The sequence below is a fragment of the Carcharhinus amblyrhynchos genome, chromosome 5 (assembly GCF_965287045.1).
Source record: "Carcharhinus amblyrhynchos chromosome 5, sCarAmb.v2.hapA, whole genome shotgun sequence".
NCBI lineage: Eukaryota > Metazoa > Chordata > Chondrichthyes > Carcharhiniformes > Carcharhinidae > Carcharhinus > Carcharhinus amblyrhynchos.
In genome coordinates this window covers 102,280,988-102,292,772 of record NC_137328.1, presented here as the reverse complement: position 1 = coordinate 102,292,772, position 11,785 = coordinate 102,280,988, and the positions used below count along the sequence as shown (strand labels likewise).

Below are 11,785 nucleotides of genomic sequence, written 5' to 3'. Positions count from 1 at the left end.
CTAGGATGCAGCCATCATTGCATATTCTAAAGGTCTGTAATTCACACACTGCAACTCTGAACTGATGAAAAAAAACACTTTTCTTATATCTGAAGCTTCATTATCCTTGCCAACGTCTAACTTCCTGTTGTGCCGCCTGAGCCACTCAGGATTCAGTGTGGTGGGTGGCTCTTCAAACCCAAACTAGGGCATTTGGAATGACAGGATGCTCTGTGTGTATAATTAGCAGAAAGTGTGGGGAGCTGTCCTGACGTCACCCTGTAATTGCTGTGCTTTGACGTCAGGCCGAGCCGGAACGAGGCGAGCGGGGGGCGAGCGGGGGGATACGGCGCGACGCGCTGACGTTTATTTAAAGGTCCGGCGCACGGAGGATGGACGGACATAAATGCTGGAGTGTGTGTGTGAGGGACAGGAGGGAGGCAAGGCAGATACTGACTGAGTGAATGGAACCGGAGTTCCGCTGACAAAGGAATGGAACGTAGCGGCTGGAACGCCGCGTGTCTGGAATCTTGACCCGGCTGCACGAGCAGCCTTTGGCGCCGGCCACTGCCTCTTCTTCCCCTGCGTGCAATCTTGACCCGGCTGCACCAGCTAGCTCGCGCTGCTCACCGCCTCCCTCCGTCTCTCTCAGCTTGGCCGCTGGGGCCGCGATCAGTTGACCCTTCCCACCCTCCCTCCCTCCCCGTTCCCTACCTCCACCTCCACCTCCAGGCACTCCGGACGGGAAAAAAAAGGGGGGAAGTGGGGAGTGAGGAGGAGGGGGGGTGGTGGTGGTCTGCAGAGGAGAACTTGACGAGGTTTCAGCCGTGCTGGCGGCGGCAGCAGTAGCAGCTCTCCCTCCTTCCCATCTAAGGGCTGAAATGATCCATTGCCATGTCTTTCTGAGCTGAGCTGGGGGCTGGCTGTAAGAGAAGCCTGGGTCTCGGCACCATCACCATCATTAACGCAATAAAGCGTTCCCAGCAGGCGGAGAATCGGCGTGTCTTCATCAGGAGGAGAAGAAAAAAAATGGGGTGAGACATTCTGTTCCCTACAGCTGTTTGATGTACGGGGTTGGGTTGTGGGGGGAGGGGGGGCGCGAAAGGCATACTTTGCATCACCCACGGTGGGTCGAGTCAGTCCGGTTCTCCCCCTCAGGTTCAATATCTAACGTTGCTTTCGGGTTGATATCAGGTCGCTGACGCGGGTGTTTCGCGCGACTCGACTGTGGATGTGGGCGAGGGTCAGTTACAGAATCCCTTCAGACTGATTAGCTGCATTCCTCTGGTTTAAATTCACAGTTTTAAATGTATACATTTGGTCATGCAGCCTTGCTACAAAGTCGGAGGAGGCAACGGCGTGTGTTGAGCCGAGTCAATCCTGCGAAGTCATAGTGTACGTTTTAAGATGTAACATTAACATAATTTGAAGTTTGAAAATTAGCCTGGGTCTGACCTAAGAAACTTTAAAAACGCCATTCCTGTAATTTGATCACGCCAGAATTTTCTCCTCCAATTGTGACCATATACAGCAGCCCCCGCATGATGTAAAGGATATCTAGCTCTGTAAAACTTGTGTTCTAAGTGTTCACCGCACTGAATCAAGACTGTTCAGTATATTGGGCGTGCTAACACTTTCTTTAAAGTAGCGGTTAAGGACTCCAAGTTTAAAATCGTGTTTAAAGCAATCTGAATATCAAATATTTTTATTAAATAGTGAAACAATTAAACTCCAAGTGCTCTTATTTGAGGATATTGTATTCCAGTGCTCTGGGACCCGACATGGCAAAAATCAGCTAGACTCGTGCTGTCTTCGTAATGCAGTGCCAGTCTGTCAAGCAGCATTATGAATGATAGCTATTCAGTACATTGATTTTTCTTTTCATATCTCATGTGTTTCAAACCTTTTATGTCTGGCTTTAATTTTCAGCCGAGGGTGATTAGTTTAGTGAAACAACATCTGGTATATTCCTTAATTTTTGGTAAAACTTTTATTTTTTAAAAAAAACTCATCACCCGGTAGCTATGGATTCGGTTTAGATGAAGCTGAATCTTTTTAATAAAATAAATTGGCCGACTATTTAAACACTTCATCACAATTTGTACATGTTAAGATTGTTTGCACATTTAGAGCTCAAATATGGTTTTAATTGTAAGTTGGTAGCTGTGGACTGGGTTTTATGATTGATTTCTGAAGCTTGAAAGCCAAAATATGAAAAGATTCAAGTTCAGGTCTGAAGGCATTTTTCACATCGATTTTTGTGAAATCAAGTGTGCCTGTGTTTGTTTCAAATGTTCTAACCCCTGCATTTAAAATTCACATGGTCATTCTATAGTGTCATTGTACCAGTTAATAACTGTTATTTGTCATAACAAATCATTGTGGTTTAGTAACATGAAGTGTTTTTTTTTCTTAACACCACATTGTTACGACTACTTTTAAAAGTACTTTTTGATCTCTACATTAGTGAGAGGTATGGTTTCCTGAAGTGAGCAAGAATTAAATTGCAACTTATTATGAAGCTCTTCTCTATTTTGCCATGGAATGATTTGTCCAAATTGTTTGCTACAGATGTGGGTAGTTTTAAAAGTTCTGAGTAGACCTTTACCTGTTTCAAGAAGTTTATGGTCCCACTTAAAGCTTTCTCAATGAGCACTCCATATTTTCAAGCTCAGCATTAAAATGGAATATTTTTCAACATTGATTTTCAAGTTAAGATTCCAGGTCTGATGAAGGCATTTTTCACTTTGTATCAATTTATTTTCTGTTTACTATTTTGTAAGAGGTGATCTTTTTAATATTTTCTGTGGGGCCAAACCAAACACTTGAGCAATGAAAAAATACATTTTATTGGCTAAATGGTTTAATTGTACTTCTACTTGCTCAATAATACAAGCTTGTTACACTACCTACTCCAATACTTGTGATCACAACAGGTTAAATGTGTTTAGCTTCACAAACCTTAGCCAAACTGTTTGTAGATTCAATAAATGGTTGTACATAATGGTGTAAAACCATAGATGTAACTGGGTGATGGAGGAACAAGAAGTCATTCAATGTAGGTATGGGTATGCTTCAGTTTCAAAAACAACGCTTCAATAAGGTGCCACATCAAAGATAACAAAATAGCTCATAATTTTGGGGGTAACGTATTAGCATGGATAGTGATCAGTTAACTAACAAGAAGTAGAGAGCTGGGATAAAATGTCATTTTGGGATTGGCAGGCTGTAACCTGCAGAGTGCCACAGATATCTGTGCTGGGACCTCAAATTTTTACAGTGAGTGATCTGAATGAAGGGACTGAATCTACAGTTGCTAAATTTTCTGATAACACCGAGCCAAGTAGGAAAGTAAATTGTTACAAGATCAAAGTCTATAATGGTATATAGAAATGCTAAATGAGTGGGCAAAAAATTGACAGATGGAAAAGGTGGTTTTGTCCACATCGGCAGGAAGAATGGACAGAATATTTAAATTGACAGACTGCAGAACTCTACAGTATGGAGGGATTTGCATAAATGCTGGTACAGCCATTGGTTAGAAGGGCAAATGGAATGTTGGCTTTTTTGCAAGGAAGATCAAATATTAAAGTAGGGAAATGTTGCTGCTGTTATACATGGCCTTAATTAGACTGCATCTGGGATACTGTGTACAGTTTTGGTTTCCTGATTTAAAACATAAAACCGCATTAGAAGTAGATATGAGAAGATTCATTCAGTTGATTCCTGGGATAAGGGGCAGAGGGGTGGGTGGGAGGAATGACTTGTCTTATGAGGAAGTCTTGGATAGGTTAAGTCTGTATACGCTAGTGGTTAGAATGGGAGGTAATATTATGGAAAAACATAATATCCCAAGGGGACCTGACAGGGTGGATGTTGAAAGGACAGTAGGACTAGGGGGCACAGCCTCAAGATAAAGGGGGGGCGGTTTAGAACGGAGTTGAGGAAGAACTTCTTCACTCAAAGGGTGGTGAATCTCTGGAATTCTCTGCCCGTTGAAGTGGTGGAGGCTACCTCGCTAAATATTTTTAAGACGCGGGTTGATGGGTTTTTGATAAGAGAGGGGATTAAGGGTTATGGGGAGAGGGCGGGAATGTGGAACTGAGCCACGACAGATCAGCCATGATCTTATTGAATGGCAGGGCAGGCTCAAAGGGCCAGATGGCCTACTCCTGCTCCTATTTCTTATGTTCTTATGAAAGGATGTTTCCCTTGTGGGGGGAAAGGGGAGGGTTCTAGAACAAGGGACACAGTTTGAACATTAGGCGTTTCCCAGTTAAGACTGAAATAACAAACACATTTTTTCTCGGAGTTTATAAATCTGTGGAGTTTTCTTCCTCAGCAAGTAATGGAGGTTGGGTCATCAAATAAATTCAAGACAAGTTAATCAGACTTTTTGATCAAGAGACTCCAGGATTGTGGGGAATGACAGGAAAGTGAGGTTACAGCCACAGTCAGATCAGCGATAATCATTGGCTGAGCAGGCTTGGTGAGTTGAATGGCCTACTCCTAATTTTGTTGTTCAATGTTCACAGTCCCTTAAACTATAAGCATTTGCCACAACATTGAGGGCCGAAGGGCCTGTACTGTGCTGTAATGTTCTATGTAACTATAAGCATATTGCTGCAGTTGCTCTTTTTAGTAGAGATGCTATTGAGTTATATTTCTCTAGAGGCTTCAGTGTAACCCACAGTTGTGTTCCATCTTCTGATCATCTAAATTGTTTGCATTTTGTTTGTTATCTACATTGTCCTCTCGGACACTATCATCTGTAGAGTTATCATTTTCCATCAAAATCAGTCTGCTCCCCTGCTGAGGGAAATCACCTAACAGCTGAGAACTTGAATAATGTGGAAATGTAAATAGAAAAATGCTGGAAATGCATGGTATGTCAGTCGCTTTAAGAAGAAAAGTAAGGATCAAAACCCAGTGTATTTAATGAAGTGCTGTAAATTCTGGAAGCTTTTTATGGATTTTTTCAGTTTTTTAAGCTCAATTGCTGATCTTCCTGTTTCCAGGTCGGAAACATTAACTTGTATTTTCTCTTCAGATACTAGCAGGTGTATTTCCAAAGTTTTGTTTTTATTTTGTAACAAGATCTCATTTGTAGTCCCACAGTATGTGGTCTAGTTGAGAAGCAAAGGATTTAGAAAACTGCAGTCAAAAGAAGCTAGATTAATAATCCTAATGGAATAGATGTGTATGGAGCCAGCTGCAAGTTTTTTCTGAAATGTAAAAGATCCAAAGTGATGGTTGTAATGTAACAAAAAATCCTTTGTGTAAACTTTTGTGGTCCATAAAATTAGTTAAGAAGTCTGCGAGTGTTGCTAACAGCTCAACAGTCTGTCTTAAATGGTAGACCTCTCTTCTCTAATTCCTGTATATTGAACTGTATCCCCTAATTCTATTTTCTGCCATAGGTGGAAGGATCATCCCCATAAAGTCCCCTCATGATCCAATATATTTCAATAAGATCATCATTCTTTTAAACTCCAATGGGTAGCAGAAATCCTAAGTTGTGACACAGAAAAGGTATAAGCCATAACAAAATATCCATTTATACAATAATGTAATAACCGTATAAAGATGTATTGAGCAGTGTACATGTTTTTCAGTTTAGCTATTTCTCCTGCTGCAGGAGAATTATTTTTGTCTCATTGCAATGAAGTCAACATATTCTGTAGCGCCTAATTGAAGAATTCATCTCCAGTACAGCAACTTGTCTGTTTCTGATGTGTAGAAATTAATCCCTGTCAAACTACTTAATGTTTCTGAATCTTTATATAAACGTGTACTGCTTTAAAACAAATTGTTTAAAGCTTTTAAAACTAAAACTTCTTCAAACTTGTCACTTGAATTGATCATAGAAACTGTTTTAATTGTATTATTAACATTGAGGTTTTAAGTAGCAGGGTAGGTGAGGGAGAAACCACTGGATGTTGTGCATTTGGATTTATCAAAAACCTTCTACGGGGTATCAATAAGTTTTTAAACAAAATTAGAGTTATTGGATTAGGAGAAATATGTAGCATGAATGGACAGGCTGTTTTCAGGTTGACAATCAGTAAATAGTGGGGTACCACGAAGTTTAGTTCCTGGGTCTCAGTTATATCAAAAACTTTGAGGAGGACCACACGCAAAATTCTGCAGATACTGGAAATTTGAATAAAACAAATTCTGTAAATACAAAGCCGGGCAGTCAGAGACCAAACGGAACGGGTGACTGCTTTGCAGAAAACCTCTGGTCTTCAGCCTGACCCAAGACTTCCAGCCAGCTATCGTTTAAATGCTGGACCTTAGTCTCACACTTATGATTAGGCACATTGCAGCCTAGCCTAACTAAATATTTGTGTTCAACAGTTTTAAACCATAATCTCTGCCCCTACTTTTTCTTAAGTTTTGGTTTGACATTTGAATGGCAATTATTCATTCTGCCATTCCTGCATCTTCTGGGCACATTTGTTTCTTTACTTGTCCAATTAAAATGCTGTGTCATTTAATTTCTTGTCTTTCACCCTATCGTGGTTCTTTTTTTCTGTAGTTCTTTCCAATCCCATTTCGCTTGCTTGAAAAGCATGATGTTTCTAAGTTTTCTCAGTCCTGATAAAAGGTTATTGACCTGCAACATTACTAACTGTTTCTCTCTTGACAGATGCTCCCTGACTTGCTGAGCATTTTCTGATTTTACTTAGATGAGGAGGCTGAGTGTAATATGTCCAAGCTTGCTGATAATGTTAGGTGGAAAAGTAAGCCTTGAAGAATGTGCAGAGAGGCTTCAAAGAGATCGAGTTTAAAGTTTATTTATTAGTATCAAAAGTAGGCTTACATTTAACACTGCAATGAAGTTACTGTGAAAATACCCTTGTTGCCACACCCCCGCACTTACTCAGTACACTGAAGGAGAATTTAGTATGGACAATCCACCTAACCAGCCCATCTTTCAAACTGGGAGAAAACCAGAGCACCCTGAGCAAACCTGTGCAGACTCTGCACAGACAGTGACCCAAGCCAGGAATTGAGCTCGGATCCCTGGAGCTGAGGCAGCAGTGCTAACCACTATGCCACCGTGCTTCACAATATAAACAAGTTTACTGAATGGGCAAGGAAGTTGCAGATGAAATACAACATGGCGAAGTGTAATGTTTTCCACTTTGAAAGCACAATTGAAAAGCAGAGTTTGTTTTAAACATGGGAAATATTGGTATTCAAAGGGACCTGGGTACTTTTGTGTATGAATTTCAAAGTCAATATGCGGATATGGCAAGAAAATGATGTGTTGTAACAAAGGACATACATGCTTTGGAAGAAGTGCAAAAATGTTGTTTAGACTGGCTCTTGGAATTAGGAAGTTGCATCTTAAAAAGAGATTTAATAGACTTGGACAATATTCTCTGGAATGTAGAAGGAAGATGATGATATCCTTGAAACAAAATTCTTAAAGGTCTTGATAGTATTGATGTTGAAAGGATATTTCCCATGGATGACTAGCACTAGGGGTTATGCTGTCATAATCAGGAGCCAGTCATGTAAGGCTGAGATGAGAAGTTCTTTAACTCTCTCTTGTAATTCTGTACTGGTGGATATGCTTGCTGAACATATTTGAGACAGTAGATTCCTTTCAATCATTTCCTCCTTTGCATGTGCACTGCAACCAACAGTATAAGGGTAGAATGATTTTCTTTATATAAAGTGCATAATTATGGGAAAAAGAGCAGTTTTAATTGAATATTTAATTTGATTGAGTTAATGCAGTATTAAACATGCTTGTCATTCTAATCTAAATATGGCCATTATTCACAATTTTTCTTAATTGTGCTTTCCTTTTTACAATTCCCCCAACCTTGCTATACAACTTTTTTAAAATCAGAGTCCTTACTGAATTTTATTGCATGAGGACAGACTATATTATCTTGTCACTCCCTTTTTAATGAGTGAATCTACAATTAGTTAATTCAGAGAACTTGGTAGGGGCCTGTGCTTTTGTACTAATATTACTGTATGAATGAGAAGAAGCTAAAAGTTATCAACATTGCAGCCATCTTAATTGCTGCCCTGTAGCTGAAATTGCATCTTCTCTCTTTGACAGAGTCAATAAAATAAATCTATTGTTCAGCTTTTGAATGCTGAAACAGAGTAGTTTGACTGATTCCTTTCCTCATCTCCATCTTTTTATCCCTCGTGGTTATTTTCTCATTATTTCTATTACAATTTTTTTGGCTTTTGCAGCTCCATGATGCAATGGTCTATCGTACTACTGCTGCAACCTACATTTGGGTAGTTCTTGTAACGTAGTAAAATGAGTCAAAGCAGTTCACAGGTTCTACTGATAGCTCTATTTTGAACTATGTAGCATTCAGGCTCCCTTTGAGGTGTAGTGAGGGGCCTCTTAGTAAGAGGGGCAGAGTGTTTAGCTGGATATTCTAGACAATGTGAAATTGTTCTGTTTGTGAATTCTTGGCTGGGTAGATGCAGTTCATTATTGTTCTGATAAATGAATTACTTGCTGCATTTAATTCACTTCCTGGGCATTTTTTATGATTGTTATGGCCAACATGAAGCTACATCAGTGACCAATGCCTTGTTCCACATATACACTGATGGCACCCAACTCTGTCATCTCTCTTTACTGCTTTGGTATTGCTAAGTGTTTTAGCCTCTCAACGACTCCATATTAGGTGAGCAGAAATTTTCTACAAATAAGTATTAAGATGACAGAAGCCATTGTCTTTGATCTCTGCCACAAGCCCTTTTCATTATTCCACTCCATGGCCATTGTCTAAGTCTGAACCGGACTGTTCACAATCTGGTCATTCTGTTTGACCTTGAACTGAGTTCCTGGTCCTACGTTCTCCTTAAACCAACTATTTCTGCCTGTAATATCGCCCACATTTGTCACTTTCTGCTCATCCGTTGAAATCCTCATCCAGGCCTTTATCTCCAGACTTCACTATTGTTGCTCTCCTTGCCAACCTCCATCTTTCACCCTTAAACTGGAAGTCATCTGAAACTCTGCAGCCCGTATCCTAACTTGCACATTTCATGACCCCTGTGTTTGTTGTAGTTTCTCTCCTTACATCTAGTTTGCAGAAGGTAGGCTTTCATCTGTTTCCATAGCTAGATTTTCTTGAGACAAGTACCTAGCTTGTTGCCAGAAGTTTATTGCTGGAGGAGTACCACTCCACATCAAGCATGACAAACCAGTGTCTCTCCTACTCTTATCGCCTGCCATTGCGTCAGTATTTTGTAGGTTGCTATTTGTCCTGTTCACCATATGAATGCACCTTCCTTGGCCATTGTACCTGACGCAGGTCTCAAACTTGGAGCTCCTGGGGCAGGGCCACTCCCCACTGAGCCACAAGACCTCGACCTTTGTGCTTGCCTATCATAAATTTGCTATTGTTTTGGCAATATGACAATTTTTAAATTCCTATTATGTCCAGATCTCTCCATGGTGTCATTGCTGTATGTCTGTTGCCTCCTACAGCCACTCTCTATTAGGTAGTTCAGTAACTGTTGGGTTAGGTTATGTAATGCATTGAATTGAGTGAAGATCATGTTCAGAAAATGGCTTCACTCTTAGCAGTGTTTCTGTACTTTATTAATCAAAAGTGCAAATTTCTTTAACCAAAAGAAGTAGTGCTGGAAAATCTCAGCAGGTCTGGCAGCATCTGTAAGGAGAGGAAAAAGCTGACGTTTTAAGTCTAGATGACTCTTTGTCAAAGCTAAAAGGCATAGAAAGTGGGAGCTATTTGTACTGCAAGGTGAGGGCATGAAATAGCCACAGAAACCAGGGGAAAAGACTGCTAATGGCAATCCATAGGGAGAGTAAAAGGTGTGAATGGCCAAACAACAGAAGTTAAGGGAAGACTGACTGATGAAAAATGTGGGGAAGCGGGGGATGGGTGGAAGAGAGATAAAATATAGAGAAGGGGAGAAGAATGGGGGGGTGGAGGGAAAAATGAAGACATGACAAAGAAATAAAGTAGAGAACAGTAAAGAGAAAATTAAAATGAAAACCAAGGAGTCAAGTTGGATAGAGCTAATCATCTGAAGTTGTTGAATTTGATGTTGAGACCGGAAGGCTGTAAAATGCCTCACTGAAAGATGAAATGCTATTCTTCCAGTCTGTATCGAGTTCATGGGAACATTGCAGCAGGCCAAGGACAGATGTGTAGGTATGGGAGCAGGATCGTGTTAAAATGGCAAGCAACCAGGAGGTCAGGGTCCTGATAGCACACAGATCAAAGGTACTCAGCAAAGTGATCCCCAGTCTGTGCTTGGTCTCTCTGATTATAAGAGGAAACCACATTGGGAGCAGAGATTGCAATAGACCCAAGTGAAAGACTGCTTAACCTGGAATGAGAGTTTTGGACCTTGGTAAGCATGGAAGACATAAAGGGACAGGTGTTGCACCTTCTGCAATTGTTTGGGAAGGTGTTGGGTATAATGGAGGAATGGACTAGATTATCCCGAAGGGAACAGTCTCTGCAGAATGCTGACATGGAGTAAAGGGAAGATGTGTTTGACGTCATCACACTGGAGCTGGTAAAAATGGTGGAGGATTATGCTTTGCATGCACAGGCTGGTGGGGTGGAATGTGAGAACAAGGGGGCTGTATTCTTCTGGGAGGGAATTTCTTGGTTAGTATACTGCAATGTAAGTAGTATCACAACACCAGGTTAAAGTCCAACAGGTTTATTTGGTAGCATGGGCTTTCAAAGCATTGCTCCTTCAAAAATGTGTGGAGAGTTGAGTTCACAAACAGGGCATATATAGACAGACTCAACTGCAAGATAATGGTTGAAGTGAGTCTTAACAGGTAATGAAGTCTTTACAGGTACAGACAATGCAAGTGGAGAGGATTAAGCTAAGTTAGAGGAGTGAATTGTCTCAAGCCAGGACAGTTAGTAAGATCTTGCAAATCATGGGCATTGCAAGTAGTGTGACATGAACCCAAGATCCTGGTTGCAGAACTTGGCTATCAGTTTCTGCTTGGCATTACTTTGCAATATAAGTGGTTACATCATCAAAACACATCTGTGCAGATTGACTCATTGCTATAAACTGTTTCATGGACTTTTGGCATAGTCTTCATAGCCTCTACAAAATTTGAATTAATAACTTCTGTACAAGTTGGTAAGAATGCTGATATGTACTCCACTGATGAAGCATATAGAAAGCATTGTTTTATTTTAAATGCAATTGTTCATTTCTTCAAAAAAAAGACTCATCAGTGCTACTCAGTTCATTATGGAAGCCTAAATTAATTTTTTTTGATTTGTTACACCATGTAAACGATTCCCACTGCTTGGTGATGTGTGTGTGTGTGTGTAATTGCATAGTGCGTATTTTGAGGAGAATGTAGTTGTACTCGAGCAAATTTTCATTTTTGAAGCAAATTGACTTGGGTATCACGCACTATTTATAACATTATCAGGTACAACTGTTAAGATCTGATCTGACTAGAAGAACTTGCATTTTAGGAACAGTTTTTGTAATACTTTAATGTAAAGTAACACAATGTCCAATTTGTGTACAGCAAGGAGCAAACAACAGATCTAATAGCCATAATCTAGTCTGATGTTGACAGTGATAACAGTGAGTATTGGTCAGAGCCCAGGGAAAACACCGCTGTTCTTCAAATAGTGCAAAGAGAGCTCTTACATCCACTTAACATGGCTGATGGGACTTCCATTTGATATCTCATCAGAAATTCTTCACCTCCAATAACATGGCACTCCCCTTAGTACTAAACTGAAACATCAGCCTGGTTTGTGTGCACAAGACTTTGGAGTGAGTCTTGAAC

The 11,785-nt window shown here is 40.4% G+C and overlaps 1 protein-coding gene across 1 annotated transcript in view; it reads left to right on the top strand.

Moving 5' to 3' along the window:
• Positions 1-338: 338 nt before the first annotated feature.
• The window catches only part of LOC145343247 (homer protein homolog 1-like), a 103,891-nt gene continuing 92,444 nt past the window's right edge, over positions 339-11,785 (top strand). Inside the window, exon 1 of the mRNA XM_080189346.1 lies at positions 339-1,013. Coding sequence (XP_080045472.1) covers positions 1,009-1,013 — 5 coding nt within the window. The 5' untranslated portion in view covers positions 339-1,008. The remainder of the gene's footprint in view (positions 1,014-11,785) is intronic.